Here is a 21,699-nt window from a genome sequence, read left to right on the forward strand (position 1 = left end):
CAAATTACCTTGCGTACAAACACCCAGGCTCAATTCTGCATTGTGATAACCCCACCCTCTCAAGAGAAAGGTAAGAGCAAGCCCATGGCAGCAAGGTAAGAGCAAGCAAAAGCAAGGGTAGAGCAAGCCCATGGCAGAACCAGGTATTTTCACAACTAGAGAGAAGGGATGCAAGAGCCACCAAGACCGTGGAAATCCTGAAGAGCAAAGAGGGACACCAATCGACACGTTTCATCAAACATATACTGACTAATCCAGACCTCCAAAGTTTTCTGATCCTACAAGGCAGTTCCAGCACATCAAAACCTGGCAAGGTCGAAATTAAAATTTGAACTGGGTGTTAGATGACAATAGGGAGATCAAGATGATGGTCAATCCTCAACCAGAGGGACATGCTTCTCAATCATTTTTGGTCTTTTAACCACAGGACTAAGACAGGTGTCCAATGGAATGACGTTCTTAAACAGCTAGGTAAAATTAACCCTATAGTTTTGTTCACCAGAACACCAAATGCAATGAAAATAACAAGTCTAACGAAGAAAATGTTTGACATTCTTTTGTAATGCTCTGTTACCTGATGAATCATTCATGGCCCCCAAACATGTTCCCTCCATGACTGGGAACATTTAGGGCAAGATTTGAAGTGTTGTACTTCAACGGGACAAGTCTGACTTTCAAGCTGAACCCATTGGTCACATCGTTAGTCACAAGTCTGGAGTTCACTCTGTGTGCGAAGAGAGAGCGACAGACAGAAGACGGGCATCCAAACCAGGAGAGAACACACGGTGGTAATGACACACAACGCCCTTGGGACATGCCGGGGACAATGCCGAAGGGAGAACGGTAAGATCGATCCTAAGCACTTTGCTCAGGCTGAGAGGTCAACAAAAACAGAGGGACGTGCTGGCTGACCGCTGAGCAAAGTGATGAGCCCGGGCAGTCACCAGGTGGGCCTGGCATTGCCCTACAACAGGATCCCTACAACTAACGAGGACCTGCAGAGGACAAGAACCAGGAATAAAAAGAACAGGAGCAAGAATTCTGCTCACTCAGGCGGTGACACAGGTGTGTTACTGAGCCTGACGCTGTGCTCCAGGGCTATCTCCTGCAGATAAAGGACTGGCAGACGGTCAGGAAGGCCAAAGAAGGGAGAGGAGAATACAGGAGACTCTTCTGGTGGGGCCCATGTCCCCCAGCACAGTCTGCTGCGCAGGGGGAGCCCAGAGGAAAGCTTGTGGGGCACAGCAGGAAGAATGGGATCCTACCTGTTCTACAGGCTGCAGCTCATGCTCAATCTTAATGAAATAAAGGCACAAGAGTCCCAGGACAGTTATGGACCGAGGAGCTACTGCTGGAAAGCAGCTTGTCTTCAGACAGGACAGAAGCAGTTTGTCCCATCCGCTTAAGAAAGCAAATGAAGAAGTTTATGTGCGTTATCTCACAGAAACACCTAATTCACAACACGGTGTACCAAAACAAACTACTCCAGAATTAGCTGATTAACTCCATCCATCTATTTATTACTGACTGCCATATGTTTTGGAAAACTCTTTCCTTTTTGGCCAAAGACACTTGCTCTAGCAAAGTACTAATTAAGTTCATCCGAAAAAGTAACACAACTCCAGAGAACACATGCTTCCACAAGTGGTATTTTCTACACCTTGCGGCTTTTAAGTTCAATGATACTGAATGAACACAGCACACATCGGAACACTTTGATGCTACATCAGCTGTTTTACAAAGAGAAGCTCTGGAAACTCAATCTATTCAATTCAGAGGACTTTCAGTAGATGGCTCTTCAGCCTATCAGGCAGATAGGTCCATCGACTAGAAACAAAAATGTAACAGCCTTAAAAGTGTTTAACTTTTAGCAAGAGAAAGTCATTGCAAGAACTTCTGTGGAGATATGGTAAATTGGCTTAATGAGAGGTAATACTAGATGTACTCTGACTTTTAACATTTTTAAGCAGGTACAGCTGAGGGAAATGCATGCTATATATTATACAATAGGTCATATTAGATGATTATAAAAAGCCTTCTGACTTTAGAAACACTACTGCACACCACCTGTATTACAAACTGTTCCATAGGACATCAGTCAGTTACAGACACAGAGCCACTCAGCATTTGGAGAAATTATAGCAGGTGCAGTAAACAGGCCACCTCACTATCATCAGTTCATTTTAAAGTCACAAGCAGTTCAAATTTTGGAGCATCTGAACTACTCAAACTTGAAATAACCAATGAGAACAATATTTATGGTCTTATGTTCCAAGGTACGGCAAGTTCCTCAACTCCTAAGCAAGATGCTTTCAATCCTTTTTTACTAAGTACATTATTTACTCAACAAAAAGCTTGCATATATTTTGAAGCACAACTTACTAAGATAAAGGTGATGTCCATTAAAAGGAGTATTAAGAAACGTGTGTTTTGAAATAAATGCCTTTCTGCACCTTGGAAATGCAGCAGTACCACAAGAGGGAGCTTTTTCGTGGCAAGGCTAATTCTGCAAAACTGCTGATGCGCATGATGGGCTTTGGCTGTGGAGAGCAGAGCAGGCACAAACCCACCCCACCGCCACTTCCCTCCAGTTCGTGTCTGGGAAATCGGTGACACTAGCAATTCCCAGCCAGCGTGTGCTTGTGAGGTCCTCAAAAGCAGCTGGATTCTCCCCTTATTTTTAAAAAATAATAATAATAAAAAAAAAAAATTAAAAAAAAAAGAGAGAAGTTTAAAAAGATCAATTTAAGTTTCTTTCAACAAGCACATAAACACTAAGATTAAGGATATGCAAAAAGCAAGAAAACCTCGATTTCCTAAAAAATCAGGAGTTTTTACACCACCCGGACTCTTCATCTGAAATGACTTTGTTGCTTTCTATTGTCCATACAGCATTGTTGGAAGCCTGCAAGAGACACGCAAAATCATTTGCCCACGTTAGTGTGCGCTTGTTAACCAGAGATAGCAGAATAAACCTGAATATCGACCCATGCAAAACATGAGACTGACATCAAAATTTCAAACTTTTCTATAAACGTTATAGAGAAATCCCGCTGTGCAGAAGGCATACTCTGAGAATCACATTAATATTTCAAGTAGTAAGGCAAATTACAAATGGCCAGGAGAACTATTGCTAAACTATTTCTATAATCCTCCTTCCAGAGCTGCTGTTACAGGGATGGCAGGCTTCCTATAACTTCAGCTTGCAAACCTTCCACCTCATTCAAACTCACTAATTAAGATTTAACCACTCCCACCCCCTTGAATTCAAGTGAATAAGAAATTACCACCGTCACTGCTAAGCTGTTCTACAAGTTAGTTAGCTTTAACTTTTCTTTTTTGCTTATCTTCATCTCATTTTTAACCAAATATCTAGTTTGCTTACTGCCCAAGCAGCTATTCATGAACACTTCCTGGAAGCAACGTTTCAAGACATTTTTCAATAAACAAATACCTTTTTGCTTCTCTTTACAGGACCCACTTTCCAGTCCTGCAAATAAAGGTTTTTCCTCGGGCTTTTTTCTGAAACCTCTCTTATATTTTTCAACATCTTTTGAAAACTGTAAGTAGCATTTTAGTTGCAGTCTCTCCAGTGTCAGACACAAAAAGAGATGTCACTTGCATTATTTTGCTAGACAGTGTCTCATAGTCAGATCCAAAAGAATATCTTAGCAATTCTTGCCAGAGAAACACATATTCATTCAGTTAACTATAGCAATTCAGCGCTTCCCGGGATGCCCACCCTGCGAGCGTGACCTACATCCTTTGTTCCCAGGTCTGTGATCTCGCCTCTGCGAAGGTGTGACACCATTGCCGCCTCGGGAGGGAGGGAGCAGCCCCCCTGACTCAGGAGGTCCCTTTTCCTCTCGTGGTTTTACGACTACATTAAAAACACACTCAAAAGAATCTCAGACGGCAGAATTTATGCAAAAACTGATGCGCACCGCCATTTATCGCCCCGGCAGTGTCAGCAGGTCATCCACAAAGCTTCCTTTTGAACGGGAACTAATCCCTCTCTGACCCTGTTAAAAGGCTAACATTAGTTGGTAACTCCAATCATCAGCTAACCTAGTTCGTGGTGGCATGGTCATTGCTCGGCTTTTTGTGAGGGTAAGGTGATTTTTCCAACAAAAACACTGAATTCCTCCTTGCTAAGAAGGGACCCTGGGAGGAGCAACATACCTTACACAACTGAACTCTTCAACAATACAAGCTTGGTGGAGTATTTCTCATTTGAGACAAAATCGGGCTGTCACATATTGCAAACTAGCAAAGGAGAAAACACAACCACAAATCCTTCCCATCCGAGAACGACAGCCGAAAATCAGCTTACAACGGGAATTGCCCCTCTAGATCCCAGTGTTTGTGTGTCAGCTTCAAACTTGGAGAGAAATAAAATATCAGGTAAACTGGAGATGATTCTCAAGCCTCAGAACCAGCTGCTCCTTGAGACCCAAAGGTAGAGGATGGACACTATACACAGGGTTTGAACATCAACACAAAACTGACAGCGGGATTTCCATGCAGGAGACAGAAGTCTTCTCTCCTCGGAGGTGACTGCATGCATGGAACAGGTCCGGAGGCTCTGGCAGCACCAGGCAAGAACAAGCAATGTGCCGGCAGCACCACACAAAGAGCGGGAGATCAGGGGCGCTGGGGTCAGGGCACTGGCAATGACTCCCAGACCCCCGACTCTCTTCGACCTGGACCTTGGAGCAGAGCATCGCACCGGGGCCGGGCTCAGCTGGCAGCGGCCACGGGCTGCAAGAGCTGCTGCCCTCTTCCCTCAAGAGGCAGTAGGTGGTAGACGGACCTTTGGTGTCAGACTGGCGAGCGGCAGGGACAGCGCAGATGACCGTTTCTGGAGCTCATCCATCACACCCTTTGGAGACAGTCTGTGCCCTCTTTGGAGCTGTAACCGGCAGGTTTTAAGCATAGATTTTAATCCTGATGTAACTCGGATTAAGAAGAGATCTGAACGTAACAGCCACCCCAGAACAGCAGCAGACCAGTGCTGCTGGCGTCCCCCCTCAGCTGGCCAGGGGCGTCCCCAGGGGGCTGCCACCCTCAGCTGCCACGGCTACCGACAGCGCTCCCATTTTGGCTGCTCAGATCCATTTTCACTTGCAAAGCACCTCCTTTCAGCGAAGAGCATTTAAATACTCAGAGCTGTATCGGGCTCTATGATTCCACAAGTTCTCCCTGGCTTTTAAAAACATTCAGCCTGGCCTCCCGCACACAGGCACAGACTGCCCCCAGCACGGCCCAGATACATCCCAGTAATTGGGGCTCGACACAGCACGTCCCAATGGATACACAGGCACAAATTTATTCCATTCACTGACAGCCTTAGTTTCAATGCTGGGGAAGGGAGCTGCACTCCATTTGACACTCAAAACTTTATCTTTTAGCTAATTGACACTCTTTATCTCAAGTTAAACAAACAAAAAAAACCCTACAAAAACTCCCCAAACCTGCTGCCCCATATAGAGAGTTCCAGACTGAATTGTTTCATCTTAAATTTTCAATGAGCTTAACGGAGTGAGTGTCGGAAACCCCTCACCAGCAGAGAGCGAGTCAAGGCGAGGCGATTCTCATCCTCCTTTCAGCACACTCCAACGTCTCCGTGCTTCTCAAACGCAGAAACCGCAGCACCGCTGCACATGGCAGCCACCACTACTAAAATAACACTCCTTTTTTATATTTTCCTGATAATTAAAGATCAGAGGAGACCAGTAAATAACCTACTCTGAGTTTATCTAATTTCACAGTACAACCCCTGTACTGAACACAGCAAATTCTTCATTTAAAGTAAAAATTTCCTGATGAGCTTCGGTGACTGATCAATTTTTCTTCACAAGGATTTGACAGCGTGTGAACAGGAACAGCAACGCTCAAACATCTCTTCCCAAAAAAATGTCCATTCTTGATCCCAAAGTGCCAGAAAGGGGCAAATCCACCACCAGCCTTTGTTTTTTGCCCTACCAGCCGATCACCTGCACGGGTGAAAATGCACTCCCTGGTGCAAAGGGACCTGCCTCGCACTGAGCATTGAGACCGACAAACCATGGGGTGGTTCTCCCCGTGAAGCTCACTTACGGACTGTAATTGAGCTCTCTCTGTTTTCTTTTTGATAAAAATCAACTGGCTGAGCCTCTGTATATTATCAAATCAGAGGGATCATCCCGGTCAACTTCCTGCTCAGGACGGAGTGTAAGAGTTCTCTGCACTAATTCCCGTCTCAGCCGTGGTATGCTTCACAACTTCGGGACCGGGAGATCACCAGAACCCTCAAAAAAGTTGTTCCAAAAGTGAATTGGTTTTAGCCTGTGGCTTAATGAAGGGGTTTTGGTTTGCTTTGTGTTTTCTTCTTCTCCTTAAAAATGAAAATAAATCAAGCAGGCAGCTGAACGAGCAGCCCGAACAGACGCTGTTTAAATCAACCTTGCTCCTGAGAACACGTCCCTGGAGCAGCGGCTCAGTTCTCGGAAGCCCTGTGCCTTTAGGTTTCACCACTCAAGCTTTGTTCAGGTCAAATTTTTCAAAATTCCTTCTTTCCTGTGCAGAACTTTCTTGACACTTCTCCACACCCTCTCCAGTTGTCAAATCTTTTCAAAATTCTCAAACCAGTACAGTATTCCCAATGCAGTGTTTTCTATTCCCATGCTACCAGAGAGGTAAAAATCATCCCATTCTTCAGCGAGAACCTCAGGGGCTGCATTCACTGGTTTCGCCAAAGCATCCATTCTACGATTACAGTTGCCACAAGGATCCACAGTTATTTTTCTATAATCCTCTCTCCTCTTAGACTGGCCTATGCTCCTTTGTTCCCAAATGGAAAACCTCACATTGAGTCCTACTTAAGTGATTACTGTTTCATAACGTCCATTGTTTGTTCGGCAATCGGGATCCCTCCGTAACAATAAGCTACGTGTAAACCTGCCATCTAGATGCAATAATTCCTTCTGTTCTTCTAGACTTTTAATGAAAATTAGATACCGTTGGCTTGAGATTCTGAACGACCATTAGAAACGTATCCTTCATAATGATTTCTCATTAATAGCTGAAATAATTTGATTCCTTCAGTACGATATCAATTTTGCACAATAACAATTATTATAATTAGAATACTGAAACACATTCAATCAATTTATAGATCTCAGATCATGACAACACAACTGACTTAACCAAATACGTAATCTCATAGAAAACAATAAAATTAATGTGACAACGTCAGTTTTCATACTATCGCTTTTCGAGCTCCTCGTCAGGACTGTATCAGTCGTTCCCCTGCCCTGGAGTGAGATGTGGTCAACAACTCTTGCACACATCAGGAATTTAGACCCATAAGGAAGTTAATTCCTCTCAGCCTTCTGAAAGTTTCCCACTATTCCAGGATTTACTGGAAAATGCAAGTCAATAATTTAGAACCCCATTGTCAATTCCTTCAAGATTTCCACTATATTAATACAGACTTTCTAATCTTAAAATGCTTAGTTTTATCAGGGCAGACTTAAAGTTACTTGGAGGTCTTAACTGTAGTTCTCCATAGACACATTATTTAAAGTAATGAAATTTAGCCTGAGTTTTCTCAATTTTCATGTTTGGCCACAGGAAAATTATGATTTTTCTAGTATATTGTATATTTTGAAATGGATTAATATGGTAAAGCTTAAGTAATTGTTATTAGCTATTTGTTCATATCAGCAAACAACTATACAACAAACCAGAAGGAAGAGTCCATTCTCAAGAAAAACTTGGAGCAGGAGCGGTATTGTATGCTCTACATTTTACCTTTTATTCTTGAAGCTAGACTTCAAATTTGTTAAGACCGTTTGCTTTCATTAATTACTACTAACTAACTACTTCAAATAACAATGATACCATTCTCAAGCAATACTTCATTTCACTCCTCTAAATGCCCCCAGTAATTTGCAGAGCTATCATAAAATCTTCCAGAATGTAAGGCCACCACGTGACATGCCAAGTTTTGGACTAAACCACTGGTCCAGATTACCATTTAAAGAAAGAAATCCTAATAAAGGATGTTTTCAGCTCAGAGAAGAAAACGCTAAAACTGCACGTGATGGACTGCAAACAAGTTGTACACCATCCACTTTTCTGCATCTGGCTCCTGACCTTCAGCTCAAGCATCAAAGCATCTCTAATTTCCATAGCCCGTTAACTGCCAGAAGCAAAGACCACTGGTAAAGCCCTGTATCTCATCTGAACCCGCTGCCATTGGGACTCTCTACTTATGCTCTAGACTGTTGACAAAAAGCCTTCGCTTTGCTGTTCCATACAAAACAGTGTCAATGAATATGGTTATTGTTGCGCCCTCTACAACACAGTCACTGCAGTATCCCAGAACCACCCAAAGAAGAATAAAACTAAGTTATCAGTGATGACTGGAACAAACTGAACTGGAACGAAGAGGAAGAAAGCTTCTTTTGAGTGCTCAACTGCAAACCGCTATGCAGAAATTACACCTTCTGCTACATTCCCGGACGTTCTTTTATCCCATGAACACGCAACGACTACCCAGAACCCTTTATCTTCCACCCAGATGTCTGCAGCACGTTAGATGCCTCGATACCCCCTTCACGAAACAGTTCAGTCCTTGAAACCTGCCATACAACAGAAGCCAGCACAGACGAGGTTTTCTCCAAGCTCAGCTGGTACCCAGCTAATGCCAGCAGAAAGGTACCAGAGAAAAAGACCCTTGTCCTTCAGACAACAGCAAGCGGGTGGTCGGGTGCCGAAACACCAAAGCTGGCTTCGGAGTAAGGACTTCTTTATGAGCAGATTGTGAAGCTATGGTTGGGCACCACCACCGCTCTCACACATTATTCCATATTGCAGTTCAGACACAAAAGCACAAATTCATCTGCTAATAATTATCCAGCAGAGTTTAAGCTAAAATAATGCAAACGCAGTAATCAAATTTTTAATTCAGCTTTGGGCACAGATCCTGACATGGTGCTGCCTACCTGCTTCCCGGCACGTAAGCCGGCTGAGAACACAGGCAAGATTCCCTTGGATGCATGAAGATTTCAAACCCTGGCTGTCGCTAAACAATGCATTTGGTTGGAACATATATATAGTTTTTTGAAAAGGTTGATGTAGTTTGTAGCTCACGTGTATTAGAAACCATTCCATTACACAGAAAAGAACAATAACTGAATATTCATTGCGTCTCCTGTTTTCAGGAGGAAGGCCAGGAACTACGTCAACTCCCAGGTTTTTTCTGGTAGATCTGGAAGAGCTCCCTCTATGTTCCAGGCCCATGAACGAACAACTGCACTTGCACAAGTCATGCAAGTAATTATCGGGTAGATAAGAGCCATGGTAGCAAAGCTCTCATGAAAGCCAGGCCCCATACAACTATTAGGTGTTCAGCCCCCAGCAGCGCCAACTATTTTCATCCTACTTCTAAATCCGTTCATTGAAACATATGATCAGAAATACAGACAGATATTAGCTCTTTGGTAAGTGAAGATGAGAGTATGCCAAAAACGCAGCTGTAATAAGTAATTCATTCCTTAGGAGAGCTATTAGTTTTTGAGACTCTAACAGATAATATAGCTTACAAGAAGCCTTTATTATAGGGTTTTGGCTTTTTATACAAGCAGCCGAGAAACATGGATGAGATTTTTCTTTTTTAAAAACAAATCACAAACGAAAAAACCTTGATAAAAATTCTGTTCTGCTCACGGCTACTGAAATACTGTTCACAATATACAACCCCAAAAGATTATTCTACTCAAAAATATTACATAAGTTCAATGTTGACTGTATAATGAAAACCATCTTACCCCCTCAACTACGTCAGCATTTGGCTACACTGCATGAAAAGGGGCACGGGCATATTCTACCGAGATATAAATTCAAGAGCGTTCTGGTGTGCATTCATGCCACTGCAAACCAGGACTCTTCTTCCAGAGAACAGAAACATCTTCCTCTCCGATGAGATTCACGTTATTCAATCTGCTACAAGCATTTCTATCCTCTCAGACAGCAACGCAGCAAGTTACTTCTATTTTAATTTGGAAGGAAAAGGATGGTTACCAACAGGAGTCCCGGCAGTGATCAAAACATGAAACTGAGGAGCATGTGTTTCCGAACATCATTTCTTTGAACTCACAAAGTCTCACTCACAAAACTTAAGTCTGCAGAAGGGTTTTGTCAGCTTCACCTCTCACTGGATGAGATTTAAGGCTCTGGGTTGCTGTTTAGCATTCTAGTTCTTGCCGTCATGTTAACTACCTCAAGCCAGCTGCACCACCCCAGACTTGCACCACCCTCCACTTAGAGAAAGAGCGATTCACTCAAAATAAAGACGATTCACACACTTGTTAATTAGATTTTTACTCTGGGAAGCCCCTCTCCTCACCAATCCGGCTGTTTATCCCTTTAAACGAACTAACAATCATGACCACACAAACTATGGTTCCAAGATCTTCACAGTATTTCTCAGTAAACTGAGTCGACCAACAAAAGGAAATCAGAATTCACACCCCAGTTTTGGGCTTCCTACACCATCGGTCAAGATGATGATGATGAAGACGAAGGCTTATTACTCTTCCCACTGTGGATTGCATTCTAAAATGGTGGCCATGTCTGTCTAGGCTTCAGCTCGCAGAGGCACCAGCCAAACTCACAGCTGCGGAGTTTGGTGCTGTTCAACTTGAGGACGCGGTTACCTGTGCTGGGGCCCAGCCGGGACGGGGGCAGGGCCGGGGGAGGCCGCCGGGGGCCCGCAGCGGCCGAGGGGCGCTCCCCCAGCCCTCCACTGCCACAATGCCAACATGGAGGGCAACACCCAGGCAGCTGCCTCCTCGGGGGCCCGGCACGGCGACCGCTCGCCCCGGCAGCCGCCCCAGCCGCGGGGCTCCGACCGACTCGGAACTTTTGGGGGCCGAGCAGCGGGGGCGGGTGGGGAGGGAGGCCAAGGCTGAGCCCGGGCAGGCGGGGAGCGCGGCGGGGCCGGCTCCCCCGCTTCCCCTCGGCACTTTCCTACTGGGCAACTCCGGCACTTGGGAGCGACTTTGCGGGCCCTCCGGCCCCGCGGCGCTGAAACTTCACCTGCCGGGGGGTCGCTGCGCGGCCGAGGGGAGGGGAGCGGAGCGGCCGCGGGGCTGGGGAGGGGGGAGGGAGGGCGGGGGGTCGCCGGTGCGGGCCGGGCCGCCACACAAAGGCCGTTCCCCGGCGGCGCCATGCGGGCACTCACCGGCGGCGGCCGCACCTTGCAGATGCCGGTCTGCTCGGCGATGGGCCGGATCTTGTGGATGAAGGCGAAGGGGTCGGCGAACTCCTCCCAGCTGGGCTCGAAGACGGGGCACTCGGGCGGGGGCAGGAACTCGGCCATGGCCCGGGCCGGGGCCGCTCCGCCGCCGCCGCTCCGAACAATCCTCCAACAGCCGCTGGGCCGCCGAGCGCCGCTGGAACGGGACGTGCGCCTCCGCCGGGAGGGGGGGGGGGTGAAGGGAGGGGGGACAAGGAGCGAGAGCTCGAGAGAAAAAGAGTCCGCCCCGGCCTGGGCGGGGGGAGGGGGCGGCGGCCGCCCCGCCCCGTCACGCGCCTTTGTGAGGGGGCGTCGGGGCCGGGAGGGGGGCCGGTGCCAGGGGGCGGCCGGCGGGCAGCTCTCTACCCGGCGGCAACTCCCCTCAGCGCGGGCTGGGGTCGCTCCCTGGCCGCTGCCCGGGCTCGGTGGGCACCGCGCTGCTCGCTGAGGCTCTCCGGAGCCTGCCAGGCCTCGGGCCCGCTCCCGGCCGCCTTTGTGCGCGGCCCTGGGCCTCGGGCACCTCTCACAGTCGCTCCCCCCGGCACCGCGGGCTCGGGGAAGCCCCTCAGCCCGGCGCTCTCGGGCTCCGCGCCCGCCGCCGGCCGGAGGCCGCTCGTTACGCGCCGCCGGGGGCCGTTAGAGCCGTTTCGGGCAGCGGCACATGGGCCGGCGGCCCCGCCGAGCTCTGTTTACATGCGCGGATGGATCCACTACAGCTGACAGCCGCCGCCGCCCGGCGCTTCTTTTTTTAAAGAGCCTCTCCGCTCGCCGTTATTGGCCGCGTCGCGGCTACGTCACAGGCGGGGCGGGGCGGCACCGCGCGGACGCATTGTCTGGGCCCGGCCGCCGCCGGCCACGGCCCGGCCCTTTTGTTCCGCGGGGCCCCGGGCCCGGGGACACCGGGGACCCCCGCCGGCCGTGCGGGAGCGCGGGGGGGGCCGCCCGCCGGTGCCGGGGAGACGGGGCATCACCCGCCCCGCAGGAGCGGCGGCCCTGTCTCCCCCCCTCCCATCCCCCCGCGGCGCTCGGGGCGGGGGGAGGGGCGGCCCCGCCGCAGCAGCAGGCGCCGCACGTAGCGCACGTGCGTAGCCGGGCGGCCCCGCCCCCTCCCCCTCAGTGCCCACGCGCGTCTCCCCTCAGCCGCCGCCGCCATTTGCTGCGCGGGGCCGGGCCGGGCTCGGCGGGAGGACAGGCCGGGGACAGCCCCGGGCCCGGCCCCCAGGGGAGGCGGTGGCTCCCGCGGGGGGGAGGTGTGAGGCTGCGGCCATTATTCCCAGCGATGGTACAGAAACCCGAGTGCTGTTACAACCTACAGTTAAAATAAATCACAACTTTTAAGGGCACACAATGCTCGTGTTGCAATTTTTATTAAAACATCACTCACCGGCCTAAAATGTTGAATAAAACTTAGAGGTGTTCACTACTTTATCAATAAAGCCTTGGTGAGCTTTATAATGGGGTCTGGGGAGGGCCCATCTGGAGCACTGGGTCCAGTTCTGGGCTCCCCAGTTCCAGAAAGACAGGGAACTGCTGGAGAGGGGACAGCAGAGGGACCACAAAGATGAAGAGGGGCCTGGAGCATCTCTCTTAGGAGGAAAGACTGAGGGACTTGGGTCTGTTTAGTCTGGAGAAGACTGAGGGGGGAATCTGATCAACGCCTATAAATACTTAAAGGGAGGGTGCCAGTCTTTTTTCAGTGGTGCCCAGGGACAGCACAAGAGGAAATGGGCACAAACTTGAATAGAGGAAGTTCCACCTAAACATGAGGAGGAACTTCTTCACTTTGAGGGTGGCAGAGCCCTGGAAGAGGCTGCCCAGGGAGGTGGTGGAGTCTCCTTCTCTGGAGACATTCAAACCCCACCTGGACACGTTCCTGTGGGACCTGCTCTGGGTGGACCTGCTTTGGCAGGGGGTTGGACTAGATGATCTCCAGAGGTCCCTTCCAACTCCATAGCATTCTATGAAAGCAGTACAAAAGGTGAAGCAGAGGCCCTCCAGGCCGGGCCCTGGGGTCAGTCACTCCCTGCATGGCCGCTCCCGGGCCAGAGGCAGCCCAGGGGCTCCATGGCACAGGCTCCTCCAGCTCCTCGCCTTCCCCAGCAGCTCTGAGGGGCACAGGAAGGTCTGGCTCCCCAAGCTGCTGCTCACCAGCAAATTAAAAAAAATAAAATAATTAAGTAGAGAGCATTCACTGCCAGTTTAAGATGAGGAGCCTTATTCTTCTCACTTAAAAATGGAAAGAAAAAAATGAAAAGGGCTTCAGTAAAGTGCATTTGTGCAGAGAAAGGCAGAGGGGGTTCCTCTGCACCGAGCCATCGGCTCTGGAGCCGAGTGCTGGGGGGGCTGTGGGACCCCCCGGGGCAGGGACAGCACCGGGATGTGGGGTGACGGCAGGAGGGCCTGGCAGGGACAGCAGGACCCAGGAGTCACCCCCCGAAGGGGCTGGGGGACAGCTGAGGACCTGGAGAAACCTCGCCATTGGAAACACCCCAGATCCCCACAAGCTCTGGGAAGAAGCTCCTGCCATTTCCTTCACTGAATTTTATCTACAGCTGACAGAAGTCAACGAACCCACTGCCTTGTGCAAAAGCAGAATCAAGTTTAGACCAAAATCTTAAGCCATGTATGTAAAATACACTATAAGTGGTTTATACTTTCATTTTATGCCAAGGCCACCTCCAATAGAAGTCTCCTGCCTGATACCACAACCTGGAAAGAAAACCAAGCTGCTTCATCACCTCCCAACAGCGGCTGGGCCTCACCCCCCAGCACAGAGAACTCCTCCAGCAACACCCCTCCTGCGACGCTGGGTCTGAGAGTTTCCCCAGGAGTTTCATGGATGCTTGAACACCGGTGGTTTCTGGTGTTACAGCAAATAAAGTCTTTTGGGCAATGACTTCCAAGGACTTGTTCTGTCAGAGCTGGAAGGACCACGTTTAGCAGGACCAAGTCACATACAGAGCCCTCCTATGGGAGTCTGATGGAATATGATGGAGGAGAAGCAGCACTTGCTACAAAGATCTAAGGCAGAGCAAGCCACAACCCAAGGACAAAAAGTGGGTGCCTTGAAGGGAGGGGAAGGTGGCTCAGGCCTGGCTGAGATGGAGGTTTAAGCAGTAAGGCCTGGAGGGTCTGTGCACCCCATCAGGCACCCTCCTCCTCTTTCCACCTTGCTGCCTGCTCATGCGAATGCTTCATCAACCCGAACGTGTCCCCCTGTGCACTGTCCTCTCCCGTAGCCCCCTCCTGCCGCTGCATCCGCACAGCCTGTGCCGGGACCAGGGGACCAGCGCGGCCTGGCCTGGCCACCCACGGCTCTGGGCTCTGTGGTGGCCTCCCCAGAAGCAGTGACTGCAGAAAGGAAAGCAAATTTCACTGCGTTGGAATGAGAATGCAGACATTCCTTCTGCACAGTTCAGCTGACTGTCATTAATTAAAGCCTTTTATTAGACAGGCTTTCTTCAAGACTGTTGTATTTGCTCTCAGGGAGTGAAGGGCCCCGTTTGCTGCAGTTCCGCAATACCCAAGCGAGAGGGCAGCTGCCGGGCAGGGACCGAGCGGAGACACCCAGCAGCTAGGGCTCAGGCTGGCCCAAGGCGAGGAGCACCGAGGTTCTGGCTGAGCCCGGGGCTCTTCCCCAGCTCAGGGGTTTCACCACAGCAGCTCCTCCACCCGCACCCAGCGGGGTCCCATCCTGTGCCTGGCTGGGAGCTCTGCAACCACCAGGACCCTTCGCATTTGAGTGTCCCTTTACATCCCCCTCCAGCACAGCTTTCTTCACGCACCATTTGTTTGCGGGAAATCCCATCCACCTGTAGGGATATTCAGCTGATCTATTTTGTGTTTTCTTGGATGGGAACCATACTGTGAACTTCCCCACAAGTGCAAACCCACCCTCCACCAGCGATCAGCTCTCTGAAGCACCTTCTCCATAAAGCCTATGTTGACTTGCTCACTTTTATATATCCAAATCAGATACTGCAAAATATTTCCCCCTTTCATGTACGTGTCCATGCTTTCCTAAACCATCTTTCCTTTTCAGACAACAGCTGGCTACCAGTTCAAACAGAGTAATTCCAGTTAAGTCAGCATTAAGTCAGATTGCCACTTGGTAACTTTGAATCCCATCCCTTTCCCAGGCACACACTACGGAGCTGTTAATTCCAGTGACAAAGGGGAGCTGCGAGAGAAAGCCAGGAGAGGACACCTTTCATCCCAGCGGCCTGGAGTCCAGTCAGTTTAATTCTGTATCACAGCAAGAGCTTTCACAGCAGCTCCTCTGGCACCCACCAAGCGCTGCTCACATCAGCCTGGGACAACAGGAGCACCCAAAGGAGCTTTAGAGAGACTATACCGTGGGCCTCCAAGCAGACAGAAGATACACTTTGGGCACTGAAAAAGCTAACCAGACTGCTCCCACAGGCTCCGCAATTACTGATGCTTAAAAAATAGATGCTAGTATTACAGAAGCTTCACTCCAGAATTACCTAGAAGCAAGCTGGAGGAGATCCTGCCCACCAAAGTCTAAGTTTTAGACTATCATGTCCAGAGACAATCAGCACCACGTAGAGTTTACAGTCAGGTGGTTTTTTTTATGTCATAGACAAGTGAAACTCCATTGAAGTCAAAGCACTCATTTCATCAGCAGAGTTTGGCCTAATTAAAATACTATGTGTTTAGATGATCACAATACAGGGCAGGGAGGGAAACATGCTGAGCCTCTCAGCTCTTTAAGAAAATAGGTGCCTGGGAACAAACAGATTTAGTAAGCAGAATCTATGACAGATCAAACCAAACCAGTTTTCCTGGGCAAACCAGCAGCCTGTACAAACCTGCAAAGCAGTTTGAGTTTCATCATCAAGGCTAGAAAAGGGTTTTACATTTTCCAGAAAGCCAGCTGCTCCCAGAGATGCTGATGCATGGCAGTCCTTGAGAAAAAGGACTGTTAATGTAAAGCTGTTGCAATCTCAGGATCCTGCTTAGAAATATGGAGCATTCTGGATATACCAGGCTACGGACATTTTATAAGCACAGCTTCCAGCTCACAGACATCTACGGACTCTCGCGGTGACGCCTGGTACCCAGACCGTCTTGCTAATTGAATCTCAGCAGACACATTCTTAGATGGGGAATTAGGTACTTTGCTGGCAACTTTTGCTCCAAGACAAACATTGCCTTCAATACATATATGCCCTGGTACTTTTTTGCCTTTCTTCCAGAAGCCACACTCCACACCACCGCCCTGCTCCGCGTCTCCATGATGCCTCCTGCGCCCCGGGGAAGCTCTGACGAGCACCAAGCTCTGAACTCTTGAGGCTGAAGATGTCAGCTACAGGAAACCACGCAGAGGGGCCACGCTGCTGGGGCAGGCAGGAAATCTGAGCCTCATTTGTGGGCTAGAAGGGAGCTGGCCGAGGACGGAAGTCCCACAGCTGCACACAGCTCCTCGCGGGGACTGTATCCATAGACAGGTAAGAGCAGCTGGTGAGCATGTGGAGGCCTAAAACACCCTGCTCAGATATGGAAGGAACTGCAGTTGTGCAGCTTCAGCATTATTTATTAATAAAAATCCTTTAAGTCCCATAACCTATCATTAGCTACTATTAAAGGCCAAATACAGCCTTATTCCAAATCCCTGGCCAGGCTGCTGTAAGAACAAGGATAAGCAAAGCCCAGCCGGAGGAAGCGTTGGGAAGGCAGAGCTGAGGTGCTGTTTCACACACACCTCACTTCGCTCTCAGGCAGCTGCTGACTCACACTCAACAAATTAGGGTTGTACCTTCTTAGTCTTTGGCATCTGAACAGCAAACAGCAGCCGTGGGGGACACAACCTGCTTCCAGGCAGGACAGGGAGAGGGTGGGATTCTTCTGGTTAAGTGCGGAGGCTGACAAGGGACCAGTCATCAACAGAGCACCCAGACAATCAGTGAGGGTGAGGCTGAAGGTTCATTATCTCAAAGCAGGTGTCTCAAATAGGTCAGAGTAACCTCACTGTGCGATCCCCGCACTTCTCTGCATTGACTACAGGGAGCCTTGGGTGACCAGTTCAGCTCCAGATGTTGATGCTTGAGAAAATGAACCCCTCTACGAAGCCCTGGCAACACAGAGCAACTTGGGAAATACAACTTGCCATGATGTGTAAAACTACAAAGCGTATCTTTTTTCTTAGAAAAAAAACAACACACAAAACACTATTTTAGAAATTAAGATGTGGCTTTTCCACCCCCAACCCCCTTGGCTGCAGTGAAACAGAAAGTACCACCACAACTGTTCCCCCAGAAGTGTCTGAACTCAGCTGTGGTTTCTGCACAGGGGGAGTAGAAGCAGCACTAAAAAACCACTCAGAGAAGGCTGTACCTTCTGCCTGTCTGGCAAAGCCCATTATCACAATGTGGTGACACATTGCACCACCACAGATAAACCCCCTGCCCTCCTTTCTGCAGCCCAGTGACACTGCGCAGGCCCAGACAAGGAAGGAAGATGGTTTTGCGGAAGATGTTTAATGAACAAATCTTGTTCCCAGTCAATCTTCCTGCCTCTGCTGCAGCTGAAATCCCCCTTCGTTACCCAGACACACACTCCAGGATTCACTTGCTTTTAGACACATGAAGGGTGACATTAAACAGGCAATTAAGGAGCCTTCATTGGCTCGTGCAATAGCACAGGACCAGGGATCCTGGTGCTGGGGTGACCTGCAGCTGCACTCCGGATGGATTTACATGCCTAGTTCAAACCCACAGACACTACCCAAACCCTCCTCCCTCCAGCCCACCCCCCCAGCAAGCTACTATCCAGGTTTCACATGGCAAGTACACACAAAGTCATCTTCTAAGCCCCTGTGGGTCACTTAAAATACTCTAAAAATTGACAGTCCAAGGCTGAGCAAGGACTGAGAACACAAGAAAAAGTTTGTTTTTTAAACCCCTATCGTTCACTGATGGAGAGCCATGAAAAAATCTGCTTCTAGAAGGGATTTAAACACACAGAAATAGTTGCAGATTACTCAGGTACACTGGAGAATGTGTAAGAGCTACATGAATTAAGGCAGAGAGAATATTTCAGACAATACCGATGACAAAGGTGACAAAGTTAGCAAAGGTGGTAAGAAACTGCATGAATCATACCAGAAGGCAGAGCAATACAGGATCTGGGAGCTGGCACACAGGTTTAAAACCAGCTGAGGAGCCAGAAGGCATTCAAAGGGGAAAGGCTGTCATTAAACCACCTGGCAATGGAAATACCTTAGGAGCTCTACAGTCGAACTACCAAAATAAACAGAAATCAGGCCTTCAGAATGCACCGAGTTCTGAAGGATTTTTGCAAAGGAAGCCTGGCTTATTGTGTTCCTATCTGGAACCACACACATCTGATGATGTAAAAATTTCAAAATTTCCAACAGAATTTAGAATGTCTTTCGCAAGGAAGTACAAGACTGAACAAGAAAAGCTTTCTAGTGACCACAAGTACAGCAGTAAGGATTGCTCTTCATCTGCCAGCACCTACAATTAGCAAAAAAAAAAAAAAAAAAGGTGTATCAGCACAGAGGTGCTTTAGAGAAGTGTCTGCAATAAACACATACCATTATTTAATACCTCTAATCAAAAGTAAACAAGGTCTAAATCAACGTGCAGCCAAGCTGCTACACTCAGCCCCATCAGGCAAATCTAACACATGCAGACACACCGAGCAGACATTAAAATACTTGTAGGCAGTGATGATAACGAAGGCAGTGCACATATGCTGGAATAGACAAAGCTGGAACTTAAACACACTGTTGATATCTGCAACAGCAGTGAACAAGTAAAGAAACAGACACAGAATTTGAAAACAGAGAGAGGAAGAGAAACACTAAATGCACAGCAAAAAGTAAAACAAGAAACAGAAGAGTACTTTGCCTAGAACTGCCAGTAACTGTTGCCTGAATTATGAGGGAAGTCGGAGAAAAGGAAACCCTCCATTTCTGGGTGCCATATGTGCTCACTGCAAGATATTAACACCGTTTTCAAAAGCATTTGTGGACAATGGCAGAAACTGTTCTGTAATACACTCTGAGACGTGACTGGGACACTTCCATACATACATGCACATGTTTTTCCCTTCCACAAACACTCCATATAAGTTGTGAAGAACAAAGGCAGAAACCACTCTGTCCCAGCCAGCAGAGCACAGTTGAGCCTGGGGTTCCACAGCAGCTGTAGCCACCCTGGGGTACCCCCGGCTTCCCAGTGCCCCTCGATCCTACAATGACCCAACCTTAGCTCTTGTCACCAAAACTCTGCCCTTCTTCCCCCAACTTATCCCTTGTGGATAAATTTTCTTGCCAATTTAACACAAAACTTAGTGCCAGAGGCAGTGCAAGAGCAAGCCCATGACTGCACAGGTGAGAGAAGGGAGGACTGGGACAGCGATAGCCAGCAGTTACACTGGTTTAATTTTAACAGCAGCTACAGACATAGAACTGAAAGTAACTCTGCATGGGACACAGCACTGACCACCTGTGCAGAATTCCCACAAGATCAGCCCCCAGAACTGCTGGAAAATGACGCCGGGCTCAAAGCGGTACATCAGCATCTCTGTGAAACCACACAGACCAGCAGCATCCAGCAAGGCAGCTCCTACAAACTGGATTTTGAAATAACTTTCAGCCACAAAGATCTCTACTCTCAGTGTGACTGAAAAGTTGCTTTTGCAAGTAGTAATGATGTAAGACTATGAAATGCATTTGACAGTTGTAGCCACAGAGCTCTAACAAAAGAAGGAACATGAAAATGCTTGAGGTCTTGGCAGCCTTCTTCAAGAAAACTGCTTGGAATTCATTCCCAAATTGATGCTTTGCAACAAACCGCTCACAGCAGCTGGAAAAGGAACCTGAGCAGCCGGGAACCTCATAGAGGTCATTGCCTTCAAGAAATTCACAGAAAATCTCAGGGTAAGGACATTTTCTCAGAAAGGTTGAGACATTTTGGACACAGCCATTCTCTAGAAGTTAAATGCACAGTTCTGGACTTGACATATGAGGCCTTCAACAGGCATTTGGGAAATTCACTTAATTCTAACGTTACTCTCTAGAATGGGCAGAAAAGAGCCCCCCCGTTCCTCTTCTTTCCCCTAATCCCCTTGATAGAGCAAAAGCAGCCTAGTGCACTCAGCTCAGACAACGGGTAACTCACTGTCAGGTATAAGGTTTGGCAAAATGAATCCTACCCACCAAAAGGCACAGGGTTTGGGGGAGTTATGACCTGCCCAAGTATCTCCTTCACTGACCTCTGCCCAGGGAGCTGCCTGAGCAGCAGAGCTGGTGTTCGGGTAGCAGCATGCAGAGACCAGCAATAGCATCTCACCATTTCAATCCTAAAATACTTGGAGATAGAAATGCAGCTCTTTAGGAATTGTCACCAGGCCCTCAGCACAGTGTAATGGCAGTTGAACATCACCCATCGCCTCCCACAGGTAACAAAGCTGGAGCAGGAGAAACACCTCACCAGCATCAATGCAACACATTGGGGACAGCCTTTCTGAAGCTCTGATCAGATCCATATGGACACAAACTTGAGCCTGTAAAATTGTCTGGAAAATTTTTTTCAACTTCTCCATGACCATCTGATGTCCAGTCCTGGTATTCTAAAGTGAATTTAGATTTCCCTGCCTACGATCAGAACTCCCTTCCCATTTTGTGAAACCCACAAAGAAAGGCCTAAACCCTTATTCTTCTCTCAGCCTCGAAAACTGCTCTATTTTGCAGCTGATGTAACAATTTCTGTTGCAGACATTGGGCCAAAATTGAGACACCACTCAAAGACATGCTGGTACCACAGCGGAAGGCCGGGGCAGACCCAAGCTCACCTCGTGGATCAGAGCCTTCGCTTCAGGGGGACTAAGATGCATTTCCTTCCTTTCTCAGTCATTCGCTTAAGACTTCCTAAATCTTCCTGCATTTCTAACAACTTATGCTAAATATTAGAAAAGAGTATTTCCTAAATGTTTCTGGAATGTTTTCTAAACTGTTCCACTTAGTATTTACGGCTGTTCTTTTTCTAGTAAGCATTTGAAGAGAAGAATTTAACTTTCTGTGCCCAAGCACTCCCAGCTCTTGACTCAGACCAGGGAAACCAGAACAACGCTGCAGAGAACCTGTGAAACATGCTCCTGGAAAAACGACTGGAAGTTTTACAAATCACCCAGGAAATAGGAGAGTATCTCAAGGACTAAGTTAACTCTTTAAACGAGTTAACATGTTTTACATCACATGAAGCTGGTCATGGAAAGCAGGGTCTTCAGAAAGCCAACAGACAGGCACATGGCATCAGAGAGAGGAAGAGACTGGGTTTTTTAACTGATCCAATTCACTGAAAACCTCCACAGAAGGCACCACTCCTCATGCGACTCTCACCCTTTTATTTTTATTTAGTCTCCTG

The 21,699-nt window shown here is 48.3% G+C and overlaps 1 protein-coding gene across 3 annotated transcripts in view; it reads right to left on the reverse strand.

The window, feature by feature from the left end:
• KDM5B (lysine demethylase 5B) overlaps positions 1 to 11,418 on the reverse strand; it is a 58,215-nt gene extending 46,797 nt beyond the window's left edge. For 2 of the 3 annotated variants that reach the window (XM_074163518.1, XM_074163517.1), the window contains exon 1: positions 11,231 to 11,395. In XM_074163518.1, the coding sequence (XP_074019619.1) occupies positions 11,231 to 11,368 (138 nt within the window). In that variant the 5' untranslated portion in view covers positions 11,369 to 11,395. Of the gene's footprint in view, positions 1 to 11,230 lie in introns of all 3 variants that reach the window. The other variant, XM_074163515.1, reaches the window with a different exon arrangement.
• Positions 11,419 to 21,699: the final 10,281 nt, after the last annotated feature.

This window comes from Numenius arquata, chromosome 24 (genome assembly GCF_964106895.1).
Source record: "Numenius arquata chromosome 24, bNumArq3.hap1.1, whole genome shotgun sequence".
Lineage (NCBI taxonomy): Eukaryota > Metazoa > Chordata > Aves > Charadriiformes > Scolopacidae > Numenius > Numenius arquata.